Source organism: Rhinatrema bivittatum, chromosome 9 (genome assembly GCF_901001135.1).
Source record: "Rhinatrema bivittatum chromosome 9, aRhiBiv1.1, whole genome shotgun sequence".
In the NCBI taxonomy this organism is placed as follows: Eukaryota; Metazoa; Chordata; class Amphibia; order Gymnophiona; family Rhinatrematidae; genus Rhinatrema; species Rhinatrema bivittatum.
Window position 1 is genome coordinate 198,100,731 of NC_042623.1, and position 22,760 is coordinate 198,123,490.

At 42.7% G+C, this 22,760-nt stretch overlaps 1 protein-coding gene across 5 annotated transcripts in view; it reads left to right on the plus strand.

Annotated features, from left to right (window-relative positions):
• The window catches only part of ZBTB38 (zinc finger and BTB domain containing 38), an 83,114-nt gene extending 72,131 nt beyond the window's left edge, over positions 1 to 10,983 (plus strand). For all 5 annotated transcript variants that reach the window (XM_029615962.1, XM_029615961.1, XM_029615960.1 and 2 more), the window contains one exon: positions 5,483 to 10,983. In XM_029615962.1, the coding sequence (XP_029471822.1) occupies positions 5,483 to 9,367 (3,885 nt within the window). In that variant the 3' untranslated portion in view covers positions 9,368 to 10,983. The remainder of the gene's footprint in view (positions 1 to 5,482) is intronic.
• Positions 10,984 to 22,760: the final 11,777 nt, after the last annotated feature.

The window sequence follows — 22,760 nt, forward strand, 5'->3', positions numbered from 1 at the left end:
TTACAATTTGCATATTGTTCAACCTGATGGACTAAATAAGGATTTGGAGTAGTCTATATTGCTCTCATATACTTTAGTAGAGATAAGATTGGGGATTAATATTGAATTCACACAATTTAACAAAATAGAAACCATCCAGAACTAGCCACAACCTATAAAAAAAGAAACAAGCAAGGGTCTTCTATGTAGAGTGTAATACTAAATGTGGTTCATTCCTCAGTAAGCAATCTGAGCAGCTTCATTCATTGAAGACTAGAGCTAGGGCCCTTGACACTGTCAAATGCTTTAGATACTTTTCCCCCATTCCCTTTACCCATCGTGTAAGGCATACCAAGCCCCAGCCTTGACTCACCCTTTGAATTCACTTCCTAAGTTCCTGTGCCCACTCCGCAGAACATTTCTGGCCAAACTCCCCTGCCCAGGCCAACTTCGTGCATTTTTAATTCATGCTGACCTCCTTCCAGTCAAGCAAGTCCTACTATGTCCATCTGACAAACTCTCTTGCACCCAACCCTCGCTGCCTCTCTATCACACTCCGTTTCCTCTTCAACCTTCTTTTGCCTTCCACCCCCCTTCCTTCACTCTCTGCCCAGACTATGCCTGACTACCTCCAGGACAAGGTTCATAAAATTCGTCTCGAGTTTCTCCTGGGGTTACCCCCTAGTTTGTTTGGTTTTTAGGGTATCCACATGAATATGCATACGAAAGATTTCCATGCGGAATAGACAGTGCATGCAAATCTATTTCATGAACCTGACTAGCTAGGGGGGTATCTCCAGGACTGGCTTGAGAAACATTGACTTATTAAAACAGTCCTTTCAGAGTACTGAAGACTCTCTTTTCTTTTTGGAGCTTTCAGACAGTGAGATCTGCCTGTAGCTTTTTTTAAGGTCTAAAGTGGGAAGTGAGTGCGTGGCCAGCCTCACTCATCAAGATGTCGCACGCTGACTTTGTGGCTCAGGATGCCCGCCATTGCCCCCCTGCTAGCACTTCCCCCTAGGTGCGCACATGCATTCAACAGGCCGCCTTACAAAGAGCCTACGGCAGGAAAGACAGAAGCGGCGACTCTAGATGACATCGGCGTGGCAGGGTATTTGAAACCAGCCATGCTCCCAGCCGGTGTCTCAGCAACAGGCTCACCTGCCTTGCCGCAGCGCACATTGCTAGCAGATCCTGCCTTTTGCCTTGCCCCAGTCTTGTCTTTCTCCAGCCTGCCTTCGCTGTGTCCATCCGTACCTCGTCACCAGCCGTGCTTCTGCCCTTTCCTGGTCCTGCCTAGCTGCCCCCTCTGCCCTCCTGTGCTTCAAGCATTGCCTGGATTCTGATGTTCTCTGACCTCTGCCTGCCTCCACGAGTATGTGGTTTCATCACTGTGTGTCTGTCACCTGCCCTGACTCTAAGCCTGCTCTCTGACCTTGTAGGTTAAAGGCCCGCATATATTGCCTTTTGGCCTAATTTTTATATATTCCTTTTTTTTATAAAGACATTAGTTGGTTTTTCTCACATTTCTCTAAATTCTGCTGGCTTCTAGCAGAAGTCCTGGTTTCCTATGTCCAGCTGACCTTTCACCTTTATTGTTTATTATCAATAAACAATAAAGGTGTTACTTTTCTATTCTGAGAGAAAAGGGAAAGACCAGGTTTCTTAAGGCAGATGGTGGTTTAGAATGTAACCACAAGCTGAACTGTTAATTAGCCAAAGACTGGGAAACTGTTCGAGGTATACATCAGTGGTCGTCAGCTCATCAGAGATGGATATTTGAAATTGCAAAAAACGGTAAAAAATAACTGTTGGTCTTGCAAAGTGCTGAATGTGTGACTTTTTTGTAAGTGAGCTGTTTTAAATCTGGACATCGGAAAACCCAGCTATCAGATGGCCTGTGTCCTCTGCAGAATTGGGAGTTTTCATTCAATGTTTTGCATAAACAATGCTGGTACGATGTCATGGCAAGATTTCCGCTGATTGATTTGGAAAAGTATAAGCAACCAAGAGACAAGGTGCTAGCAGAACTCGTTCTTAGCAGAACTCATTTTGAACACTTTTATTCATTCTTGAAAGAACTTCTTATTCACTGTCCAGTTCACTTACGCACCACCAGCTGTGCATAACTGCAGAACCAAGTTACTGTAGTACCAGCACTAGTGAAAGTACATACAACTGCTACAGTATCCGGAATAGCAGCCTTTTCATCATACGATGTAGAGAAAAAGAGAGAGAGAGAACTTCAGGAAATTTGGGAAGAGACAAACAGCCGCTGGCAATTCCCAGTTTCCAGCTTGGGGTTGAGAAATTTCTGTGAAAGGTGGGATTTGTAAATGCTGTTTTCCTATTTTAAAACAGAGCTGATCACACATTTTAAAGGCAATCACAAGATTAGAATACCATATTTACCTTATGCTTTTCAGGGATATGTTTGATTTTAAACTGAGAGTCGCTGAGAATATTGTTGTCTATTTTTGTGGCCCGTGATAAGGTTTTTTTTAAATCTAACTGGAATTTCTGAAAATTTATCATAAAGATGTGTGATGATATATCTTGCCTGCTATTATGAAATATATTTTGTTTATTGTCAAGAAACTTTATCAATAAATCTGGGTGAATTATTTTTTTGTGCTCAACAGAGAGGTTATTTTTGTTGTATTTTTTTGTAGGGTGGGACCTTGAGATAAACAATGTAAGGTTTTTTTGTTTTTTAAGAGTAGTCTTACACCAAATTAGCTGAGGATAAGAGATTTGGGGGTGGATTTCAGACAATTCACCAGGGTTTCTTCCTTAGCAATTGACAACCTTGCCTGCGTGCTCTCTATGGGACCAGAACCCAAGGGCTCAGCCTGCAGAGGAAGAAGCTGGTAGAGATGAAACCCAGACCTGGTCCCCATCCGAGCAGTCCTAACTCCTGTCAGTGAGGGCCCAGCTGGTTCGCCAGTTGGGTGGCGTCAATCTTGCCACAGATCCAAGAGCGCACGCATGGTGATAGTAAGGCATCAGATTTTTCCTAATCATTCAGTCAGGCCCATCCGCTCTTGGTAACTGTTCTCCTCAGAGTAGCTGACGTCTTTTAAATTGACTCAGAAGGCCCTTTTACTCTGCTCTTTCTGATGAGCGGTCCTTCAGTCTTAGGGCAGCTTCCCTTCTCCCTTTCCGAGGGTAACGCTGTGTGGAGCTGTTTTTTTGTTCCAGACTTATTCGTTGACACCTCCTGCTTTTTGGCCGGTAGGGATTCTTGTCCCACCGGCTGCCCCCAATCCCGAAGGGAAACCTTTCAAGAAAGTGCATTTACGATTGCTATAATTTTGAAATTATTAAATATCCACCTGCTTTTTCAGCAGTTTAATCTATCAATTAAAGTTTCCCTTGGGGTTTGTGGCCTTTCTCCTTGAACACCCAATTTCCTTTCTTCCTGGCCTTCGGAGAGAAAGGAGCTCCCCCATGTTTGCCCCAGTTGGTGTTCTTGGGGCTATAGCAGTCCTCTTAATTTTCAATTCCTGGTTTCTCCCAGCATCAGGGAAGAAAGCTACCTGCAGACTTTTATCTGTTGCTGGACCTTCATTGCCGCTACCTCTGTGGGCTTGGATGCCCACACAGACACATCTGGGGACACACACACACATTTATTTATTTATTTATTTAGTATTTTTATATACCGACATTCTCGATACAAATATCAAATCAGGTCGGTTTCCATATAACAAAACTGTCACGGTTAAGGCGTTACATTAAACAGAGTTTCTGAACATAAGAACATAAATTAAATATTAAATAGACTACAATAATTCTTCAAAGGAACGAGAATAAATGTAGGGAGTAGCTAAGAAAAGAGGGTAGGCTAAATTGGGATATACAGGTAACAGAAAACAGTGTTGATGGGCATAAACATGAGTAATGCATGAGCAAAAGAATTAATGCATTAGTAAAGGAGTCTTTCAAAACAAGTGGGCTGTCCAGAAGAGGCGAATCCGGCTTTGAGGGGGAAATGGGCGATCGTGGAACTTATAGTGGACTATTTTGCTCTTTGACCGGTGTCGGAGTGTTCCTGCGATTCTGGAAAGGCTTGCCGGAAGAGCCACGTTTTTAGGTTTTTCTTAAAAGTTAGATGACAAGTCTCTTGGCGTAGATCCGACGGTAATGAGTTCCAGAGGGTGGGCCCGGCTGTGGAGAGTGCTCGTTTTGTTAGTGAAGTTTTGATCGGGGGAGCATATAAGGAACCTTTGTAATTGTATCTGATAGGTCTTTGTGATGTGTGAAGGCGGAGTTGCGAGTTTAGATTTAGGTGGGCGATGCCCATGATATCCTTGTGGATCATTGATAATGTCTTGAAGGAAATTCTGGCTTTAATAGGAAGCCAGTGCAGGCTGTGAAGAATTGGTGTGATGTGGGCTCTTTTATTAGTGTTGGTGAGTAACCTCGCCGCAGCGTTCTGCACCATCTGTAAGGGTTTTGTAGATAAGACCGGAAGACCTAGCAGTAGAGAGTTGCAGTAGTCTAACTTAGACAGAATTATAGACTGGACTACTAGACGGAAGTCACTGAAGTGGAGGAGTGGTTTCAGATTTTTTAGCACTTGGAGTTTGAAATAACATTCTTTAGTTGTGTTGATAACGAAGGATTTAAGGTTGAATTGATTATCGAGACGCACCCCTAAGTCTCTGACGGAAGGGGAGTGGTTAATAGATAATTTTGCGAATTGTGTTGCGCTTTGGGAGTTGATGAGTCTGGACACATCTGGACACACACACACATACACATCTGGACAGTGCCTTAGTTCTCCTTTGCAGTGACACAATCAGCACCCTTGCTCTTTATGGCTGGCTCCTCCTTTTGGGCTCTGGCTGGCAGTAACTCTCTTTTCTAATCCTTTGCCAGAAGTAGAATGTTCCGGTCCTCTGCTTGGTGGAACTGCTGGGTGATGGCACTTCTCTGTTCCTCTGCTGGCGGTAGTGTCACTCGGCTTCTCCGCTGGTGCTCTTTAGGGAGTTGGCATAGTGCCACTCCTGCACCGAGTACAGCACTGCTCTGTGTGATTTATTATATGACCTCTGCCCCTTTGTCTTACATATCTAGATCGATGTGGTGGGCACAAAAATCATGTAATGTACTGTATATTGGTTGCTCAGCAGCAGTGCAGAGCACTGCTGTGTGAAAAACCCCAGATTAGATGTCTGGGGCTGGCGTTTGATGTCCAGGTTGGCTGGGGAGGCACTGGAGGGGGAGGTTTTGTTCAGTGGTGACGCATATTGGCTGGAACCAGGTTCAGCAAAGAATCTGGTCTGTGGCTCCTGGCAAAGGATGATAACCGCAGTGACTGGGCTGTGGAAAGTTATACAAATATGGAAAATACCCCGGCTTAAAGGAGCAGGAAAGAACTGCAAATACATAGATACATAAGCACCCAGTATAATTTGTGACTACATTGTCCTTAGAATGTTTATGAATACTTTTACATGTTTTAAAATATTTTTGCCTTTTTTTTTTTTTTTTTTAGATGACAGTCATGTCCAACTGGGAAGATCTTGTGGATAGCCTTCACAGCGAGACCGTGCTCTGCAGCTTACATGAGCAACGTGTGCAGGGGGTTTTCTGCGATGTCACCATAGTCGTGGAAGATATCAAGTTTAAGGCCCACCGAAACATATTGGCAGCTTCCAGCCTCTATTTCAGGAATCTGTTTTTGAGCCAGAGTATTTGGCTATCGGGGCATGTGTTGGAGCTGTCTGATTTCAAGGCTGAAGTATTTACAGAAATACTTAATTATATGTACAGCTCCAGGATAGTTGTAAAGAGAAGAGAAACACTTGCTGATCTTGTTGCTGCGGGGAAAAAGCTGGGGATAACATTTCTGGAAAACCTTAAAAACCCCACTCAGAATTGCAGAGCTCCATCGGTGTCACCACACAGCTGTTGCTCAGAAGCTCTTGGACCCCCTGAGCTGTGTGTGACCTATGACAGTCATAATGGTCTGAAAGCAGAGGCCCATGAGAAAAGAGGTGATGATCCGGCCATCACAAATGGTCCAAGAATTACCAATGCATTTTCAATTTTTGAAACAGAAATTAATGACAGTGTGTTTTCTCCACTTGACTTGAGAGCAAGTTTCAAAAAGACATCTGAAAACGGAAAGGTAATAAACGTTGGCCTCAGTGGGGCCGAAGTTTCTAGTGATGCCGAGCCAATCAATACACTGGCTGAACACTCCTACGCTGTCTCTTCAGGGGATGCTTTGTTGCAAAGGGACACATTTCTTGAACAGTACAAAGGAAACCATGAAGGTCTTCGAACCCTACCTATAAATCAGTCAACAAAACATCAAGGTAATGCAGCAAAAAAGCCAGGCGAACCCCACTGTTCTAGTTCAACTGTAGCAGAAGTATCAACTCCAAACCTTAATCATGAACCGGAAACTGATCAAGCCTCTGATTCTGATAATGCAGGAGATTTCCATTTTCCCAGAGAGAATGAAAGCAGCTTTGCCGAGACCCAGATAGTTTACAGTTGTAAATTTTGCACCAAATCCTTTAACAAAAGAGCTTTACTCAACAGTCACCTTCAGCTTCACCTAAAGCATCAACAGTCTTTGAAGTGCAAGTATTGCAATAAACAGTTTACCCACGTAAAACGTCTGGGGAGGCATGAAGAAATTTGTATGAAATCTGATACTGTGCCTGTCCGTATTGAAAGGGAGCAAAGGTTATCGGATAATTGCACTGCAGATGGCAGCGCTAGAAACTCCTCCTCAAATACAGAGCCTTTATTGTCCGACAGTGGGATCAGTGCTTACTCAAACGCAAGCAACACCTTGCCCGACACGGACCATTTCATGAAAGTCATTGATGGGCAGATATCCTATATTTGCATCGTTTGCAAACGTAGCTATGTAACCTTGTCAAGCCTGCGTCGGCATGCAAATGTTCATTCATGGAGGAAAACATATCCTTGCCATTACTGCAACAAGGTATTTGCATTAGCCGAGTACCGCACTAAACATGAAATATGGCATACAGGGGAAAGGCGGTATCAGTGTATTTTCTGCCTTGAGACTTTTATGACCTATTACATACTCAAAAACCATCAAAAATCTTTTCATGGGATTGATCCACGGCTTGGAGTAAGTAAGAAAACAGCTAATGGGGGCTTAAAATCTAACATTTACTCATATAAGCTTTATAGACTTTTACCTATGAAATCTAGGAGGATACCATTTAAGGCCCTCAGGAATGACTCTCCCGAAAATGCAGAGACAGATCACCAAGGATTTGGGGCTATTTCCAGTTCCTGCATTGTTCAGAATCCTCTTAGCTCTGAACAACTTCCACTGAATTTTCAGGAAAGTGAAAGGCTGTTGAATAATGCAGCCATTCCCTTGAATACACTTTGCAGCAAACCAGCTGCAACTGTGCCACATTTGAATGTTGCTTCTTGGGAAATAGGAGTATTGCCGCCTGATTTAAATAAAGACTCTTCTATGGAAAAATCATTGACTCCGGTGGGAAAAGAACTTGGTTCTAGTGTTCAAGAATGTGATTCCTCCGTTCTGTCTTTAAACAAAGAATGTGAACGTGCACCTTCTGTTATCAACTATAAGGATTCAGCCCCCTCTGTTATTGTGCACCACAGTAGACAGTCATCGGTAATAGTGCATGGGAATGCCGTGATCTCGGCGCTGGAACGTGGAACCGGATCCTCAAGCAGTATACTCAGTCAGCCTATAAAAGTTGAAAAGGGCGAGGACTCCGATTACATGGGCAAAGGCATTACTGAAGCAAAGAACTTGAAAGAAAAGAACACATCCTCTCTCTGCAACAAAGGGGAGCTGAGGGGACTGAATGACTCTGAAGATGCATCCAACAGAATGTTAAACATTTTTCACAAAGGAAGTAAAACTGAAACTTACATTGCAAAGCCTGCATTACCCGGTACATTTGTTAACAGTGAAGTTGCACCTCTCTGCCAAATAACGGTGAAAATTGGAAATGAGGCTATTGTAACAAGACGCATTTCAGGTGCTGCACTGTTTTATAAAAGAGGCAGACATTCTAAACATGCAGACAGTAAGCAGGAACGCAAAGATCGAGAGTCGAAGGCAGAGAGAAAGGACAGGTGCTCTGCCAGACTTCGCAGGTCAGAGAGCATTAAGATGAATGAAATGTGTGACGAAACAAGTGACCAGGACTCCAACGATAAGCCTTGGCGACCTTACTATAATTACAAGCCCAAAAAGAAACCCAAGCACCTGAACAGATTTCGAAAAATCAAACGGAGGAAAATACATGGAAAGAGAGCGGACAACAGTGAAAGCAAAAACGCAGCAGATGCAAATTCTCCACTTGGGAACTTTTCTAACGGAAAGGGCACAGCCCAGCAGGAAAATATTGGTCAGTCTGGCTACTCTTTTGAGCTCAGTGATGGAGATGTGTCTTCCAAAGATGACAAAAAAGATCCTGAAAAATGGCAAGTAGATCCAAGGCCTTGTTTTTGTGAATTATGTCAAAAACTGTTTCGGAACCCATCTACCTTAAAAGTGCACATGAGGTGTCACACTGGTGAAAGACCCTACTCATGCAAAACTTGTGACAAGAGTTTCTCGTTTCCTGGAAACTTACATAAACATGAACGAATTCACTTGGGCGTGAAGAATTTTATTTGTCAGTATTGTAGCAAGGCCTTCACGTTAAATGAGACACTGAAGAAACACGAGCGGATTCACACGGGAGAGAAGCGCTATGACTGCCAGTTCTGCTCGCAGCGTTTCTTGTACCTCTGCACCAAGAAGAACCATGAGCAGAGGCATCTGCTGGAGGATAATGTGAAAGGCTTTGTCTGCTTTCAGTGCTCCAAAATTTGCAAGACAGCTGCTGCTCTTGGGATGCACAAAAAGAAACATTTTCTCAAGACCCTGAAACAGCGGGAGAAAAGAGGGTGCGTGAGTAAGGAGAGCTCCAGAGGCTTCAGGACCCGAGCTTTAAGAGCCTGTGATCTGAAGGGGACAGATGGGAGGAAGAATGGGCTTGCAGATGTGTGCCACTCTTCCGGGGACAGCTTTGAAAGCCCCAAAAGGACAGTGCAAGGAAGCAATAACCCACCATCCATGAACAATGTAGCAGATAGTCCCATACCAAGTGCTAAAGGAGCTCAGGTCAACGTGAGCCCTGATAACGAAGATGTCATATCCTCCTCAACAGGTTTCTCCAATGAGGATGTATTGAAACAGGCACCAAAACAAAACAGATGGGAATGTTGGCAGCCTTTCCATAGTGTCAAGGAGGGGGAACAATTTAATTGTAATGTTTCAACCACAGAAGACAGTCTGAAGACTATGAAAGAAGAAGCAATGGTTTGTTCCACAGGAAAAACTGCCAGTGGCTATTACTGATGCTGTTACTGATACCCACTGACAAAATTGTCTGACCAATATGCATTACCTTTAGTAGCTGTTTTAGTCCTGGAGAAAACTTGTAGATTGTGATTTTTTTTTTTTTTAAAGGGCCAACATGTTGTGGCAGTAGGTGAGCTTTTGAGACGTCAAGAGTTCTCTTTACATCCGAAGAAGAGATCCATGAGGTCTCAAGAGCTCATGCACTACAACATTTAATTGAGGCAAATAAATATGGACCATGCTTAGTTATTGTGATGATTATTATGATGATGATGATTAATGGATCCTAGTGAGCTCAAGTAAGATGATCTGCAAAACATTCAGTATTGTGCAAGGGTTTTGGCACATCTGATCAGTGCTTAAAGTGTTTGTTCATAAAAATCATGTTTGAAAAAGGAGACTTTTCAAGCTGCCTGTGTGGGGGATGCTGTGTGACTTTATTTTCAGTTCAAAGTCTTGCTACGGGTTTATAGCGATTTACCCAGGCAAATCTGAAAAATGCCCTCCCCGTCTGGCTAAAAGTCCACGTGGGCTTGCACAGTAAGTGTACTTTTCAGCTGGAGGCGTTCCCCAAGGTGTGGGGAGGGAGGGGGAACAGAAGGCATGCATGGGATTTCCAAAAGTGCACGTGTACTAATTTGCCCCAGGTAGCCCAGGTGCTTTCAGCATGTGTACTTTGCTCTAGATGATTTTCACCGAATTCTGAAAATTCATGGCAAGTACACGGACAAAAGTACTCATGTATGTTGCAGCTGTGGGGGGCTATTTGATAACTGACTTGTTAGAGATCATGTTCAAAGACATTTTTTCAAAGCAGTGTTTTACTTGCAGGAATAGCCTTTTTCAGAATTGCCCTCCTGAGCTGTGGGTAAACTTAGGGAGCACAGCTCCTCTTCGTTCGTTCGTTTACCTGCACCGACCGAAGGCATTCCCGGGAGCGCAGCTGGGGGAAAGGTTTGCTCTTCCATGCATAATTTTTGGAATTTCTAAATTATGAGCGTAAATTTCACCGAAAATGTTCTGTGCACACACAATAGCAGGTTGTAATTGTGTGGGGGGTAAAAATTTTCAAAGCAGACCTATGCACACAAGTCTGCTTTGAAAATTGGTGTAACTTGTGTTTTTTCCCCTAAATGAGGTGGGCTGTATGAACATTACCCCCTTAATGTTTAAATGATTGGGCACAGAAGTCGGAAAACCTTACAGATATATATATATATATATATATCAGGCTTTAATTTAGTTTGCTGCACAGTGAAAATGGAAATAAAACTCAATATTTGATCTTTCTGTAGTTAAGATTGTCAGGGAATTAGCTGAGATCATGCAACAGTTGTTTGACACCAGTTTTAAAAAGAACACTTTCTGAACTTTTTATTCAGTTATCACTATATAGGAAACTGAACAGTTAGGAGCCAGACGTCCTGGAGCAATTACACCCAGGCAAGCTGATAGTCTTACTAATTTATCACCAGACGGGCAATTTGAGGTTGTTTCGTGAACATTATTATTCAGACTTTGCCTGGCCAAATGTTGGACTTATGTAGAACCTTTACCAGCACAAAAGAATAAGAACATGAGAACATGCCATACTGGGTCAGACCAAGGGTCCATCCAGCCCAGCATCCTGTTTCCAACAGAGGCCAATCCAGGCCATAAGAACCTGGCAAGTACCCAAAAACTAAGTCTATTCCATGTTACTGTTGCTAGTAACAGCAGTGGCTATTTTCTAAGTCAACTTAATTAATAGCAGGTAGACTTCTCCTCCAAGAACTTATCCAATCCTTTATTAAACACAACTACACTAACTGCACTAACCACATCCTCTGGCAACAAATTCCAGAGTTTAATTGTGCGTTGAGTGAAAAAAGAACTTTCTCCGATTTGTTTTAAATGTGCCACATGCTAACTTCATGGAGTGCCCCCTAGTCTTTCTATTATCCGAAAAAGTAAATTACCGATTCACATTTACCCGTTCTAGACCTCTCATGATTTTAAACACCTCTATCATATCCCCCCTCAGCCGTCTCTTCTCCCAGCTGAAAAGTCCTTACCTCTTTAGTCTTTCCTCATAGGGGAACTGTTCCATTCTCTTTATCATTTTGGTTGCCCTTCTCTGTACCTTCTCCATCGCAATTATATTTTTTTGAGATGCGGCGACCAGAATTGTACACTATATTCAAGGTGTGGTCTCACCATGGAGCGATAGAGGCATTATGACATTTTCCGTTTTATTCACCATTCCCTTTCTAATAATTCCCAACATTCTGTTTGCTTTTTTGACTGCCGCAGCACACTGAACAGACGATTCAATGTGTTATCCACTATGACGCTTAGATCTCTTTCTTGGGTGGTAGCACCTAATATGGAACCTAACATTGTGTAACTATAGCATGGGTTATTTTTCCTTATGTGCATCACCTTGCACTTATCCACATTAAATTTCATCTGCCATTTGGATGCCTAATTTTCCAGTTTCACAAAGTCTTCCTGCAATTTATCACAATCTGCTTGTGATTTTAAATATTCTGAACAATTTTGTATCATCTGCAAATTTGATTACCTCACTCGTCGTATTTCTTTCCAGATCATTTATAAATATATTGAAAAGTAAGGATCCCAATACAGATCCCTGAGGCACTCCACTGCCTACTTCCTTCCACTGAGAAAATTGTCCATTTAATCCTTCTCTCTGTTTCCTGTCTTTTAGCCAGTTTGCAATCCACGAAAGGACATTGCCACCTATCCCATGACTTTTTACTTTTCCTAGAATCCTCTCATGAGGAACTTTGTCAAATGCCTTCTGAAAATCCAAATACCCTACATCTACTGGTTCACCTTTATCTACATGTTTATTAACTCCTTCAAAAAAGTGAAGCAGATTTGTGAGGCAAGACTTTCCTTGGGTAAAGCCAATGCTGACTTTGTTCTATTAAACCATGTCTTTCTATATGTTTTGTGATTTTGATATTTAGAACACTTTCCACTCTGTTTCCTGGCACTGAAGTCAGGCTAACCGGTCTGTAGTTTCCCGGATCGCTCCTGGAGCCCTTTTTAAATATTGAGGTTACATTAGCTATTCTCCAGTCTTCAGGTACAATGGATGATTTTAATGATAGGTTACATATTTTTACTAATAGGTCTGAAATTTCATTTTTGAGTTCCTTCAGAACTCTGGGGTGTATACCATCCGGTCCAGGTGATTTACTACTCTTCAGTTTGTCAATCAGGCTACCACATCTTCTAGGTTCACCGTGATTTGATTCAGTCCATCTGAATCATTATCCATGAAAACCTTCTCCATTACGGGTACCTCCCCAACATCCTCTTCAGTAAACACCGAAGCAAAGAAATCATTTAATCTTTCCACGATGGCCTTATCTTCTCTAAGTGCCCCTTTAATCCTTCTATCATCTAACGGTCCAGTTGACTCCCTCACAGGCTTTCTGCTTCAGATATATTTTAAAAGTTGTTACTGTGAGCTTTTGCCTCTATGGCCAACTTCTTTTCAAATTCTCTTAGCCGGTCATATCAATGTCTTACATTTAATTTGCCAACGCTTATGCATTATCCTATTTTCTTCTGTTGGATCCTTCTACCAATTTTTGAACGAAGATTTTTTGGCTAAAATAGTTTCTTTCACCTCCCCTTTTAACCATGCCGGTAATCGTTTTGCCTTCTTTCCACCTTTTTAAATGTGTGGAATATATCTGGACTGTGCTTCTAGGATGGTATTTTTTAACAATTGCTCCCTCTCTTGTCTGTTCCTGAACCAATTGCTTCAGGAACGTTATCTCTCTAGCGTGACCAGATGATACATTTACCCAGTCAATATTGGGGTAATTGAAGTCTCAAAGACAATGGTGCAGGTACAAAACTTGAATTCCACCAGTTTTCAAATAAGTAAATATTTATTGAATTCAGATAGTAAGGATGGCAACTCCACAAGTAAAGAGGCATTCATTTATCAAAGTCCCCCGACACGGTCCCGTGTTTCGCGGTGGCTGCATCGGGAGGGACCAGAGGTTTCAATAATACTGTAAAAGAAAAGTACATATATAGTGGAACATAAAACAAAAGGGGCTACTATTCTAAAAATATTCATGAAAGTACATACCATTCATAGCCGTCACGGAGCGCGAACGCCCTCATTAGTGTCAAACATTTAAAGCCGGAGATTGGCGTGAAACCAGAATCCATCGTGAGATTCCTGAACCAATCACAATAGAGCACAAGTCAACCAAACAGATGCCATCAGTCTCTTTATTGAGGCCTCTCGGGCTCACAGCGTCAAGCGTGTATATCCATCTCTGCTCTCTTCTCCCCAGCACCTCCGCGAAGTCACACCACCCCCCCCCCGAGGTGGGCGGATGACTACCTCCAGTACGGAGAAGAAGAGATCCGAGATGGAATGATCGAATTGGGACCAATGGGAGACCAGGGGTTCATCCATTCTTAAAAGACATATGTTTGAACAATGTTCAATCATCCTTGTTTTCACCATTCTTATGGTCTTCCCCATATACAAAAGGGGACAGGGGCATTGCACTACGTAAACCACACCTTTAGTGGTGCAATCAGATTTAGCCCTTAAACGATACACACGATCGGTGTTGGGGTGTTTAAATACCCGTGTGGTTGCACATAGTGCAGTGCCCACAGGGGCTATGGATCCCTTCCAAAGTAGACTCCCTCACATGACCAGGAAAAATAGTGTGAACAAGTTGATCGTGGAGATTCCTACCCCTCCGGAAGGTGAAACGAAGTGAGCCATGAAGGAGGTTAGATAGGGAGAGTGCATGCCAGTGTCTCCGAATCATATCGGCAATTGATTTGCCCACAATCGAAAAAGGGAGAATACAGTTGAAAAAACCATCCTCAGATTCCCCAGGGGGAAGGAAAAGCCAATCCCGATTTGAATATAGAGCGCGTTTAAACGCTCTTTTAACCACATGTGCCGGATAGCCTCTCTGTAAAAACCTTGCAGTCATACCTTGTGATTGAGTCAAAAAATCAGAGCGAGATGAACATAGTCTCCGCAATCTTAAAAACTGACCAGTGGGGATATTATTGCGTAATGCCTTTGGATGACAACTTGTATATGCTAATAACGTATTGCAGTCAGTATCCTTACGAAAAAGAGTGGTAACAAACTGATCATCCCCTGCAAAAATGAGGATATCTAAAAAAGCTATTTTTGATGGATGAATGCAAAAGTTAAATTGTAAATGGTGATTCAGAGAGTTCAACCAGTCCATGAACATATAGAACTGTACATCTGTCCCCACCCATATCATAAGTACATCGTCTATAAAACGTAACCAAAGATGTATGAAGGACTGCCACTCCGAAGGGTAGATCAAAGATGATTCAAAATGATCCATATACAGGCAAGCTAGACTGGGGGCCATAGTGGCCCCCATCGCTGTACCTTTTATCTGCTGATAATAGATCTTGTCAAACCGAAAATTTTTTTTTGTCAAAGCAAGTTCCGAAAGTTGTATCAAAAAAGATGTGGGAACATGGTGGGGCGCTGGACGCAAATTTAAGACATTCTCTATGACCCGAAGGGCCTCGGCCTGGGGAATGTTAGAGTATAAAGAAATAACATCTAATGTCACAAAGAAAAATTTTTCAGGTGGAACCGCCAACTCAGCCGAAATAGAAATTGTGAGAAGAGTCTCTCACATAAGATTTGATCTTGGGTACAAAGGGCTTCAGAAAAACGTCAACAAATTTGGATAAAGGCTCCAATAAGGAGCCAATACCAGAGACTATGGGGCGGCCAGGTGGTCGAGACAGGGTTTTATGAATTTTAGGGAGGGTATAAAAAACCGGTGTGATGGGATGGGGAGTCACCAGAAATTTTCCCTCTCTACTGGTGATCATATTCCGGTCAACCGCCCCTTGAACTAGTGTTTTAATGTCCTTCAAAAGAGATTCAGTAGGATCTTCTAACAACGGTGTATAAAAAGAGGTCCCTCAGCTGTCGTAATGCTTCTGCCTCATACTCCACCCTGTCTAGAACAACAATCCCCCCACCCTTGTCCGCAGGTTTTATGACAATCGAATCATCATTAGCTAAACGGCTAATGGCTATTGCTTCCTGTTTAGTTAGGTTGTATCGTACATACTGTCTTCTTGATGTTAAAGCCTGAGCATCTGCGCAAACCAAACGCTCAAAGGCACCTAATAGCGGGTCGGTAAGACCAGGAGGGGTCCATCGAGATTTCTTAGATATTACGGAAGCGTCCAGAGTTGGGGGGGAATCAGCAAAAAACAATTTCAATTTAAGTATGCGAAAAAACTGGTGCAAGTGTACCTGTAAATCAAAAGCATCACATTTTATAGTCTGCACAAAAGATAACCCCTTGTGTAAAGCCCCCAATTCAATGTCAGTTAAATGACGTGAAGATGGTATGTACTTTCATGAATATTTTTAGAATAGTAGCCCCTTTTGTTTTATGTTCCACTATATATGTACTTTTCTTTTACAGTATTATTGAAACCTCTGGTCCCTCCCGATGCAGCCACCGCGAAACACGGGACCGTGTCGGGGGACTTTGATAAATGAATGCAGCTTTACTTGTGGAGTTGCCATCCTTACTATCTGAATTCAATAAATATTTACTTATTTGAAAACTGGTGGAATTCAAGTTTTGTACCTGCACCATTGTCTTTGAGTACCTGCTGATGTGCAAGGTTTTGCTTCGTGACTTTCTTGGTAATTGAAGTCTCCCATTATTACTGCACTACCAATTTGGTTAGCTTCCCTAATTTCTCTTAGCATTTCACTGTCAGTCTCACCATCTTGACCAGGTGGACGGTAGTATACTCCTATCACTATACTCTTTCCCGACACACAAGGAATTTGTACTCATAAAGATTCAGTTGTGATTTGATCAACTACATCATTTGAATCAGGATCTTTAAAATAATGAATTACTCAGCAGAGTAGTCCAAAATATGTCATATCCAAATAAAAATGGATTAATTTTTCCTCTCCATATTCATCAGAAACTAATGGGAAAAAAATACATGTTTTAACAATAATATTTTTGTTACCAGGATCTGATGAGAATTATTTTACTTTTGGTTGGAATGGGATGACAAAGCATATAGAACAGATTTTCCATTCAGAAGGAAAATGCCCTATTTATATTGGGGCCCACATCATTTACAGAACATTGAAACATGATTTCTTGTGTGACAGGCCTGCTCTGAGTGTCTGCTGGATCACCAGAAGCAAGTCTGACCAAACGCAGCAAAACAGTATCTTTATTGTCCTTCAGTCTGTGTTTCTTCACAGATAAAACAACTCCATGGTCATGTCAGACACACAGAGCAAGCATGTAAACATAGGCTGACATAAACTCTGCACTGCAACCAAACACCCTTTCCTGGTTTCTCTTGTCTTACTCTGTGTTCCTGTAGCTTCTTGTCAGTTTCCTTCATCATGTTCCTTAACATTTCACTACCGCTCCTTCTGGACCTTCTTGTCCCTGTCGACTTTAGAGCTCTTCAGATCCTCTCTCTCTCTGCCTGTAACTTATCTATTCAGTCTCTCAAGTTCTCCCCAGCTTCCAGCGTTTTTCCAAAAGCTTGAGTCAGAAACAAGATTTTGGTCTCTTTTTCTGGACTTCTGCTTCCGCATGGTGCCTCTCTGCTAAAACATTCCTCTCCTGCCATTATCTAGCAATGTTTCTCCTATTTCCACTCTAGATTTAAGACAACCCAGTCATTTTGCTCTGGCTGCAAGCAGTTATTCATCTCTTCAAGTTTCTCAAAGGCAAATGATTTCTCCTCTGTTTTCTGTACGATCATCTTCTTGCTCTGGAGTGACTGTCTCCCTCTTGTAATCAAACATCTAAACCTGCAAGCTGCTGATCTGGTTCTCCCAAGTCTTTCCTAGTCTTCCTCGTCCTGCTGCTCCAGGAAATTGCTTTTTTTCTTGCTCCAACTGATGGATGTTTAGCTTCTGGCAGGTCTGGGACTTCAGAATGGAGGGATCTCTGGTGGGCCTAATTTCCTTACTCTACTTGAAACAATACATCAGTGGCAAGGCAAAGTTTCCCCATTGACCTGTCAGACAGCTCCACCCTTCAGGAATTGCCTTAGAACTTCAACAACCTATCCTCTAGCTCCTTTTTCTTGCATTCATTTTCCACAGGAGCTTGTCCTGATTTTTAACCATTTCCTTGTACTTATTCTTCAGACCATGTGTGTCCTCCTCTGGATCTCCATAATTTGTTTAGCTTGCTCCAGCTGCTTGGACAGACTAGTCACCCCCTATGTGTATTCCTGCTTCATTTCTTAAGTCTATGCTTTCCTTATCCAGCATCATCTGTAGACACGTGGGTTCCTCGTTTTTACCTTGAGATCCTTCTGGGTGGCCATAGACTTTTTGGCATCCTCCAACTTTACTTTCAAGGACTTCAGCACTTTGTCATGCATTTGTTTCTGATTTTCTGTCCTAGTGTGCAGAATCTCCAGTAACATGCTATCTTGGGGCTTCCAAGTCCCAAGTTTCTTCTGTATCAATGACATAGCCAGATTGGCAGGGCCCAAGGTTAACATGGATGAAGACTAGATTAGGCAGAGCAGCAGTAGGGGCAACTTTGTCACAGACAGAGAGACAGACAGACTTTCTCCCCCATTCATTCTTCCCTGTCCCCAGAACTCTCCCCCAGATCCCAGCACTGTGTCCCTCCGTACCCCAAGCCTGACACCAGCACACTCCCCTCTCACCTCCCTGAACGCATCATTCTCCCCAGCCTACCCCAGCACAATCCCAGCACCCCTCTCCCCACCCTAGATTGACTCCAGCATTTTTCTCGTTTCTTTCTTCCCTCTGAGGCTGAGACTCATTTAACACAATGACTTCCTCTGCCTTCTCCTGGCCACATGGTCATGCCTTCTGGTCCATGTGGCTGCTACATCCACCTTCTTCTGACTGTACAGTCCAATATCTCTGCTTCTTTCCAGCCTTGTGGTGTACCTATGGTTACACCTCTGTTCTGTATCCTATTCTGTGCAGCAAGCTTGGGTCAAAGAAATCTATAGCTCTTTCTAATTTCAGTTTAGCTGTTTTTCATGCCCACTATCTGGTCCTTGCGATGTATGTAGTCTCTTTCCAGCTTCCGTAGGCATTCTTCTAGGGCTGAGATCAGGGCCTTTTGTTTATTCTTCAGTTTAACCCCACTCTTGGAGTTTGCCATAACTTGACTAGAGGAAGAAGCAATCTTCAGCTCTGCCACCCTGTTTATTTATTTATAATTATTATATACCGACATTCGATCAGAGACATCACATCAGTTTACATTCAGGTACTGTAGGTATTTCTCTATCCCCACAGGGCTTACAATCTAAGTTTTGTACCTGAGGCAAAGGAGGGTAAAGTGACTTGCCCAAGGTCACTAAGGGCCATATCTTCAAGTAGGTCCTTTTCCTTTGGGTGCCTTGTTGCCAAATTGATGAGCTTTCTACAGTTCATTACTTAGCCAGTTAACTTCTGCATTGACTGTAGCATAATTGCTAAGGAAGCTTGGCAGCTATTTCATCCCATTGCTTTAACCCACTCTTTAGCCGTTCTATGATTTTTTTTTCCATCTGTTGTTCGTTTTTTTGTTTTTTAATTTTCTTTTTATTTGATTTTCACTATTTCTACAGAAAACGAATGTTTACCGAATAAGACAAGAAATAATAAGAATTTTAACAATAATACATTATTTTTTAACCATTCTGTAATCATACCATAACCATTTATAGGGAATTATGAGACCAAAATGTAAATGGAGCAGTCTTCCAAGAAAAAAGAAATTCATTCCAAACCAACTCATGCTGTGTAATTACCCCATGCATACTAATTCAAAACCAGCCCTTGGTGGAGGACATTTAGGAATGAGTATCCAAATATAAACACAGTTGTTCTGGATCATTAAAGACATATCTTGAATTCCGATAAACAATTAAACATCTACAAGGAAAACGTAGTGTAATTTTTGCTCCCCTTGATATGACCTCCCCTCTCATCATAATACATTTTTTCCTCCTAAGTTGTGTATTTCGTGCTAGATCCGAAAATACACGGATCTGTTGACCATAAAAATTTTGTGTTTGATGGCGAAAAAACATTTTTAATACAGAGTCTCTTTCAGAGGCGAAAGCAAACTGAACTAATAATATTGCTATATTCTCATTAGACGTCTCCAATAAAGCAGTTAAATCCAGGCTCAAATCGTTGGATTTTTCTTGTTGAATATTTCCTTCTTTATACTGCGGTAGATAATATAACCTTGAAATAACAGGCAACGCCTGTTCAGGAAATTTTAAAATATTCAACAGATAGCTTTTAAATAAGTCACCAGGCGAAATCAGCATTGTCTTTGGGAAATTTAAAATCCTCAAATTTGTTCTCCTCAATTGATTTTCCATAGTTTCAGTCTTACTCATTTGAAGTTTTTCTGATTTTATCAAATTACATTGTACTGCCTCCATGCCTTCTATCTTTTCTTCTGTAACTTTTAAAGATGTTTCCAATTTAGTTACTTTATTTTCCAAAATCTGAGATTTGGTTAGGCTTTCCTTCACCATAGTTGTTAGTGCATTTATAGATTTGTCCATCGATGAAAGTGCATTCCATATTTCATCCAGTGTTATTTTTTGTGGCCTTATCAACGGGGGGTTACATAAAACATTTATATTTTGGACCTTTTGTCCTACCTCCTCCAGGCCTTCTCCAACTACGTCTCGGTGCTGTGCCTCTTCTATTGGGCCTCTGCCATCCAGCGCATCTGGATTCTCCAAGGAGCTCAGCATTCCTTCCGCTCCTCTCAGGGGTCCAAATTTTACCGAGGCTGGTGTCCTCTCCAGCAATATTGGTGACATGTCCACTGTCTCCAGGACTCCGGATGGTAGATCAAGAGTCCTCGGTGTGCCGGGACTTAGGGATGTTTCTTCGGCCTTGGGGCTCAGCGTCCGCTTCTCACTGAGTTCCCTTGTGGCCCCTTCTTCCGGCAGTGATAGCGTGGGTCTCATGAACATTGCCTCAATCCGGGGTTGCCTTGAATCCAAGACGGGTGTTGAGGTAATATCTCTGACCTTGGCTTTTCTTTTCGTGGGGGGCATTGTAAGCCCAGCCAAGAAATATCAAAGGTAAATCGCACAAGGTTAGAAAATACAGAGAACCGGAGCAGCGATGTTCAACGTGTGCACTATTCAGCAGCCATCTTGGTCCTGTTGTTCTACTATCTCCTTCATGTCTCATTTCTGCTGGCTGCCCATGCAGGACCACAATCTCCTTTTTTCCTTTCTGGATCATGCTATAGATCTTCTGTTTCCCTGTGATTTGTTCCCTGGACTGAAACTTGCTTGGTTAAGGAAATATTTTTTCCCTCTAGCTTCCATAGGGAATGCTCCCATAGTTCAGTGAGCTTACTGTTCAGCTTATTCATCTCTTTGGACACTTGTCTTCCATGTCACCCATCCCTGGGCCATTATCAGTGATTTCCACCTTCCAACTTGCTCCATTTGTTATCCACACCCTGCTCCTGTGCATGATCAATGATGAAGAAATAGTTACTTCACCAGAGAGAGAGAAAAAACCAAAAACAAATGGAAGCCTTTGAATTCCCTGGCTCACCTTCCTGGCACCATGGTTGCAGTCCTTCCTCCTTCAGTCTCCCCTCCATATACAGTTTCCTGGGAACAGAGGCCTTCAAAGAGACAGGCATCACGGTCCAGGATTTGTCCTCTTTCGTCCCCAGAAGGAGACTGGAACTGCTTTGGCTGAGGCTCGCCTTTATAGGTTGAAGGCTCCTCACCTAGCGGCCAAGGATTGGTTCCTGGGTTTTCACCCCCTTCCTCCCACACCTGGGACTCTTGTTTCTCTACTAAGGGGGGGTGGGGGTGGGGGAGGAAGAAGCCAGCGTGACTCTCTAACTGCCTGTCGGCTGATTTTCATTCTCTGCTGAATTCCTTCCCCAGAGATTTGTAGTCCCTGGGGTTTCCTGGTTAGTTGGATGCCAACTGCTGGGGTTTTTAGTATAAAATGATTTTTATTGAGTGTATAACACATAACATAAAAAACATAGGTTACACAGAAACTGCATTGTATAAAACATAGCTCAGAAAATTGCAGCTAGAATCATCATATAATAAGAAACACTCATTACATTTTGCCCTGTGTGTCCCCGTCCCCATTGGTTCTAGGAAACAAGGTCCGTCAGTCTGAAGACCATTGCGTGCAGGTAACTGGGATGCTGAACTCTGATATATCCCTCGCACCACCTCATTAAACTACTGTGGTAACACACGACCTTCAGTGTACAGGGTTTATGGTAAACGCATTTCCACCCGTTCCCCCCCCTCCCTCCCAGGTCCCGGCAATGAGTACTAGCAAGAATGCAACATAGGAAATTGCGGTCGAAGCTCGGTCATGGATCGTAGGAACCCAAATCTTATCCAGACCCGTGGTCTGTGCACAATGTTCAGTCATTGAGGATCAAACTCCATGCACGGTGCGGCAAAGCCTGAAGATAAACTCCCCAAGTTCCTAAAAAGGCTTTATGCTGAAGCGGTGAAAGTTTGGAAGTAAGGCTGTCCATTTGTATCATACGATGAGTGTATATGCCAAGTCCAGTATGAGGGCGCTATCAATTCTGTCCACTTGAGTAAAATAACTTTTTTCCCCACTAGCCAAGACTTTTTGACCTGTAGGTGTAATCCCGCCTTTCTAAGAACAGACTGGGGAATGCAATCAAATAAAATCAGCTGCGGACTAACCGAGAATTGCACCTTCAAGAGGTATTGCAGATTATTTACAATTTTCCCCCAGAATATCTGTATGAGGGGGCACTCCCAAAAAGCATGGGATAGCGTTCCGATAGCAAGGTGACAGCGAGGACAGGTGGAGTCCGGGAGTAATTGTGTCCGCCAAGCTATCTGTGGGGAAATAAAGGCTCTCTGCAGGAATTTATATTGCATTTTCCTAAAATACATATTCCCAGTAGTTCTGGTTAGGCTCCGCATACAGGCAGAAAAAGTAGTCAATGATATCGAACACTCCATCTTTTTCCCAATGCTCAACTGAGGTGACATAGGTGCCCTGCGACTGACCCTGCTGAAGTCCCTTGTAATACATGGAAAGCAAGGGGGGACTTTGTTTCTCCAGCTGAAACAGATTCTAGGGCCAGAAAGTGAGCTGGGCTTTGGTTATCAAGCTGTAAAGACAGTATATAATGCCTGATTTGTAAATAGTCAAAAACCTGGGCCGCATTTAAACCATAAATCCCCTGTAAGTGGTGAACGATAAAAGAGCCCCCTCGGGATCCAACAAATGTCCCAAATGTGTAATGCCTCACTATACCCATCCCTACAAGCTAGTTGCTTG